Here is a 5930-nt window from a genome sequence, read left to right as displayed (position 1 = left end):
GGGGGGACAGTGGGGGTCTCAGCGGGTGGCAGTTGGCCACCACCGCTGACCGACGGTGACAAGGAGTGACCAGAAAGTTTTCTTTCCCTCGTCCCCAGTTCCCAGCTTGTCGGAGAGGCAGAGAAGGTGGTATTTAGGAAATAGTTAGGATATCACTCAGTGAAACTCTTGATTTCCAGAGGTTACAGAGGTTGTGCGGGGTTTTCCGCTCCGGCTTCCTCCCCAGTTTCCCCGAAGCAGCGGTGGCGTCTGCCGGGGCAGCGGGCTCGTGGGTCACCACAGGGTCCCTTCCGCTTGTGCGCAGGCCACGAGTTCATCTGAGGGTAGCCCTTCTCAGATGGAAGCACGCAGGGCAACCGCTGATTTTTAAAGATTTTATCTTCCCAAAATAAATTAATGGGGAAACTAGGAGGTAACGCCTTCTGCAGCAGATATAGCCGGGCATGGTTTTGAACTACGCTGCTGCGTTTGTTTGGTGCTTGGACATTGTATCTTCAAGCTTTTGTAGCTTCTTCAGAGGTCTTGGATCAAAAAGGAAACATTAGATAGAACTCAAAATGAGTTACCTCAGCAACCTGGGAGTTATAAGAGGGAAAATAATTTTCTTCTCCTATTTCTCGCTTCTGCCAGGACACATTCCTTTAGTAAGACAAGCATGAGCCCAGAGGGCAGGACCGAGCCTTTTCCCCCAAAAGAACATTTCCAAGTAGCAATTAACAGCAACTGCTTCATGTAGCTAAACAGTGACTGCAGGGAACCAGGAGTTAATGTAATATGACTGACAGCACTCTTCTCTTCTGTATTTTAAAGGCAATCCAGAACTACCAACAGCAGTTAATATAACTTGGTCTTCAATCAATTTTAAGACTATACTACAATGGCAACCAAAACCGTCAGGTTACTTATATACAGTAGAAATACATGGGTAAGTAAATAACACCAAGGTGTGTCCATTAATGGCAACTGAAGAAGATGCAGATAGAGTGTGTTTAAATATTTCTGAGACTGAATGTAACAGGCAAAAGAGCTCAAACATGAGGGTTTGGGAAAACTGCCAACCCAGCTGCTAATACTTCTTTATAGCCAGCTACAAGAATATCTGATTCGGGCTTCTGGTTTTGTCCACTTCAGAAATGGACAGTTGAGCTTTTAGATCAGTATTTTAGTTTTGAGGTTCGGTGTGGGCCGGCCGCACTGGAGGTCTAGGCCAGGGTACTTGGAAGAAGTTGACGCTCAATCTGACATACCATGTGTTGATAGAACTTCACCTTTATTTTGTATTTCAAGGTGTCTGGACTAAGTCTTTAGTCTTGGGAGGTGTCTGGTAAATATGAGTCTGCGTTTTATTCTAATCGATGAATCACACTAAATGAATAATTTGTCTTGCTGGGTAATAGTAAAAATTACCTTTGTTCATCTACCTCTGTTGAGACTTCCTCTGTCGTCATGTTTTGTGTAAGCTATGAAATGTCGTGCACATAAAAGGTAGCCAGCTTATGTGACGTGTCTAACACTACTTCCAGTACTGCACAAAAAATTCCACGAAGTTCAGTAATAAATCTGTGCTGTTCTTAGCTCCCATATTAATTCATAGACCATTATTAAACATGCCCCAAAGGGAAACTGCATCATCAACTCTCCTACATTTTAATGAAAATATGGTACTGTAGTCTCCTCTGTCTGTAAAAGTGGCGTAGAAAAGAGAGCTCTCTCATGACTAATGGATGAAATACCAGTGCAATGGCCTAATGTGCCCTTTTATTCTTTAAGGGAGTGATTAAATTAATAGACTTAGAAGCACACACTTAGCAGAATGAATTTTATGAAATTTATGAATCTGGAGTTTCTTTCAAGCCATTTGTGCTTGCAAAAAAATTGAAGTCTGTTTGCCCAAGATTCAGTATAGAATCAGGTTTAGTTCTGATATGGAAGCACTTTTTTAGGCAAGTTGCTCTTGGATGGATGAAGTGTGCTTAAATGTTTGTTTTCTCATCTATGTACCTTAACAGAGTACATTCGTTTGATCACAAAGATCAAGTCTTCTCTGTCCTTTTTCAAGGCATCTCTAGAACAATGTCACTAACTGATCTGGGATGTTATAAGAAATATGGTGAAGTAGATTCAGGGACTTCAGACGACTCTTAAATAAAATGTGGCTTACTTGGGGGAAAACTCATTTGTTAATTCCAAACAGTTGGCACTCTTACTCTTTCAGCTGAGATAACACAATTTTTCTTTTCCTTAGTTCACCATCAAACGCAAGGAAAAGAATTGAAGCAGTAATATCTAATCTGTTCTTCCATTCCTTCTTATTAGGAAGTAAAATGGGGAATTAACACTTTTTTTCCTGGTTTCGGTATTATTTCTCAAGTAAATGGACCCGCTTTCTATCATTTAAAAATCAAGAGAAGTGCATGGGTCATGTTTTTTTTCAATATTTTAAAAATTGTAATTCTGCAATGAAAATTGCTGCTACTGTCTGGTTCTTAGTGACATTTGCACCTGCATAGATGCAAACACAAGTGACATGTATGAGGGGAAATTGTTGTCACATTAAACAATTAATATCGGTGTCAACAGAGCTTCCTAGGACAACTGATGTTTCTTAAGGCAATAGTTTTCAGATGCATCAGGAATAACACTTTCAAAGTGATTTATGCATCTTATATTTTTAAAATAAGTCAACTGCAGAAAAATGCAAAATCAGAACTACTTATGGTTTCCATTCAATTCATATAAAAGATTGAATTTTTAAGTCACATACAAATCCAATAACATATTTCTGTAATTAATATGGCTCGTATTGGATTTCCTTGATTCTACTTTGAATTGTGAAATATAGCTGTACAGGATAGTGGGTTTTGAGGTTTTGTTCTTCTTCTCAGCCTGGTAAACTTGCAAGACTGTTCCACCAGATGAGGGAAATCTATACAGTTTGAGGGGAAAAAATGTTTTTTAACATATCTCAATACGTAAAAGTCTGCTTGGAAAGTGTTGACACTTCTATCTTGGTTTTGCAGACAGACATCTGACACCAAAAAAAAATGCATACTGACAGCAGAAACAGAGTGTGATGTTACGGATGTGCTCAAGAACGTAAAAGAGACCTATACAGCACACGTACTGTCTGTAATGCCCTCGGCGATGGATAACTTTGAAGAACCACCGTTTGGAGTGTCTGAAAAATTTACACCTTACAGTCAAAGTAAGTAGGATTGCCAATTAGATCTTATCATAAACTTCCATTCAAGATTACTGCCGTTGACTTAAACAAGGTTTAGATTGTGCCTAAAGGTTTTTCGTATAGATACTGATACCTGAGAAGATGTTCAGGCATAAAGCTTTCCCTGTAGTAGGGGAGTGTGTAAGATTTTAGTTGCCATTTGTTTCTCGCTGCAGTGAGTAGACCATTTTATTAACGTTGTGTAGCAGATGAAAATATTTGTTAACAATCCAGGATTTCACTGTATTACTTTGGCTCTGTAAACTTAGAATAGATTTGAGGAGGGAAGGGAGTACAGGGAGGAAGAAAAAAGAACATGTCGCGTAGAGAAGATGATGCCACTTTTTTAATTCTAAAAATGTTTGTTTAGCTGTTCTGGGAAAACCGGAGATAAAGAATTACACACAAAAAGGTTCAGAACTGAATGTTGTGTTCCAAGATCCACTTACACCATATACATTTCCTAATGGAAGCTTTAAAAGTATTCGAGATATTTTCCAACATGACCTGGAATACAAACTCTACTACTGGAAAGATCAAAGTTCTGGAAAGGTAAGTTCTAACTCTACTTTTTACATATTCTGTATCTATATTATATCTACACAATTTCTGTGCTACCTTAAAAGCTAACATTTCTGCAAAGAACACTTCCTTGAAATAATTTTTTTCCTTTACAGAAAGATGCAACAACAAAAAGCCATACATTTGACGTAAGCGTTGACAGCACAAAGAACTACTGCTTCTACGTACAGGGAATCATTCCCTCCCGCAGAGAAAACCGTAACGGACAAGAAAGCGTGGTGCTTTGCACCAGTGTAGGAAGAAATATCTTAGATGGTAGGTATCCGGTGAAGTTTGTCATGCAGTCTTTAGCATTCTAACAAAAAGTCACTTTGATTCGGAGTGTATTTTTATACCTCTTTAAGTTGTGATGTCTAAGTTATAAAATAAATTATTTGCTGTATAAGTGAGAGGACACAGGCTGAACATGGAAACTCATGGGAAGAATCCACATTAAGTAAGAGTCCACCATCTTTAGCTAATTGAGGCTGGTCTTAAAGTATTGCTAAACTGTTTCAGTTAGTTTTAAATTGTTGGAGCTGATGACTGGTCGCTGAGGTTTGAGATCTCATCACTAGCCTTCAGCTTCATTTTTTTGTTTTTTGATTGTTTTCCTCAGATCCTTCCAATAACAGGTCCCATAGCACTAACTATGCTTGAAGGAATAGCCCTTTAACATAGGAGGAGTGCTGGAAACCTACATAACAGGCATTTCCATTGACTTGTAGTTTGAACTGAACCTCAGTTATTATCTCAAAATCAGATGATGAGACTAAGACTTTTACTGTTACATTGCAAGATCAAAGGTTGGCAGATTAACTTCTTTACTGGCAGAAAGTTAGTGAGTGGTTGGTGAATCAGCCAGTCTAATTCCAGACAAACAATCTGGATAGCGCTTTATTCAATATAAAGTCATCAATATTTATTAAATAATATCACATTACTGTGCTGTATCTTTCTTCTCCACCAGATAAGAATATTTGCACTCTAGGTAGAAAAGCTCTTCTAAAATTGGCAAATTAACTCTCCCAAATTAACTTTCTCATCTAGATAAATATTTTTGTTTATCACAATATTTGAATTCTAGTAAATTACAACTTGAATAGAAATCTCTTCTGTTGGTGCTTTCTAGCTTCTAACCTAGAATAAATTTCCACTTGGACTTAGTTCCACAGAAGTAATGCAGGGGTAGGGGGAATGGTTTGATTTATACTTGTGGTGGTAGCATGGCACTTTAGTGCACCAGCTAAACTAGATTAAAACCTAGCGTGAACCAGGTGAAATAAAGCTTTACTTTAGTCCAACAAATGAATGTTAAAATTAATTCAGTTCACACTGAGGTGGTCACTCCCCTTCTATGAGGCTGTAAAATACAGGAAGTATTTTTTAGTTCGGTGGAGTGGCTTCTAAGAGTTTGTGGCACTGTGACATTTTGGCTTCTGATAACTGAATCTTGGATTTTTTTCCCTCTCCTACAGAATATGGAGCCGAAGTCTTTATCATCATAGCAGTGATAGCAATTGCGGTCATCACTCTTGCCATTGTCCTATCAGTGATCCTGTGTAAACGCAAGAAAGCAAAAGCGGCAAGAGAAAAGGAACCTCTCAATGGTGTCTAAGGAGAAATTATTGTGGACAGTAGTGGAAGTTCCAAAGCAAAAAAAAAGCTCCCAAAAAAAGCATAAATTGGGTAATTAGGTGGAGCGTTTTAGGCTTTCTGATACAGGAATTTTGAAGCCCAAACTTTATGTGGAGTCAAAAATCCATTAGACAGCCACAGATGAAAAATCCAGGTATCAGGAAGCCCTGTGTCACTGGTGGCTGGAGGCTGGCAGAGTATTCTAGTGATCTGGTACAATATCCTGACCCTGCTCGTATACTCCTCCCAGGCTCCTTCTATCGCCCTGTCTGAAACAGGATTCTGAACTAGATGGACCTTTGACTTGACCAGGTACGGCCATCCTGAAAGCATGGCCTTACTGAGCCAGATTTATGGTACTTTTTAGGGGAAAAAAACACTACTTTTGAAAAATATGTGTCCTTTACCTAACTAAAAGGAATATCTTTCTGTTTCTGTGAAACAAAACCTGTATTTATCTGACTTTCTTTTAATGTTATTAACTGGTGAAATGATCTGTTAGTTCAGA

The 5930-nt window shown here is 38.7% G+C and overlaps 1 protein-coding gene across 1 annotated transcript in view; it reads left to right on the top strand.

Annotated features, from left to right (window-relative positions):
* F3 (coagulation factor III (thromboplastin, tissue factor)) overlaps positions 1–5402 on the top strand; it is a 6698-nt gene extending 1296 nt beyond the window's left edge. Inside the window, exons 2-7 of the mRNA XM_009884904.1 lie at positions 182–323; positions 811–925; positions 3021–3205; positions 3594–3775; positions 3901–4060; positions 5263–5402. Coding sequence (XP_009883206.1) covers positions 182–323; positions 811–925; positions 3021–3205; positions 3594–3775; positions 3901–4060; positions 5263–5402 — 924 coding nt within the window. The remainder of the gene's footprint in view (positions 1–181; positions 324–810; positions 926–3020; positions 3206–3593; positions 3776–3900; positions 4061–5262) is intronic.
* Positions 5403–5930: the final 528 nt, after the last annotated feature.

The sequence above is a fragment of the Charadrius vociferus genome, unplaced genomic scaffold (assembly GCF_000708025.1).
Source record: "Charadrius vociferus isolate BGI_N301 unplaced genomic scaffold, ASM70802v2 scaffold163, whole genome shotgun sequence".
NCBI lineage: Eukaryota > Metazoa > Chordata > Aves > Charadriiformes > Charadriidae > Charadrius > Charadrius vociferus.
This window is presented reverse-complemented; position numbering and strand designations above follow the sequence as displayed.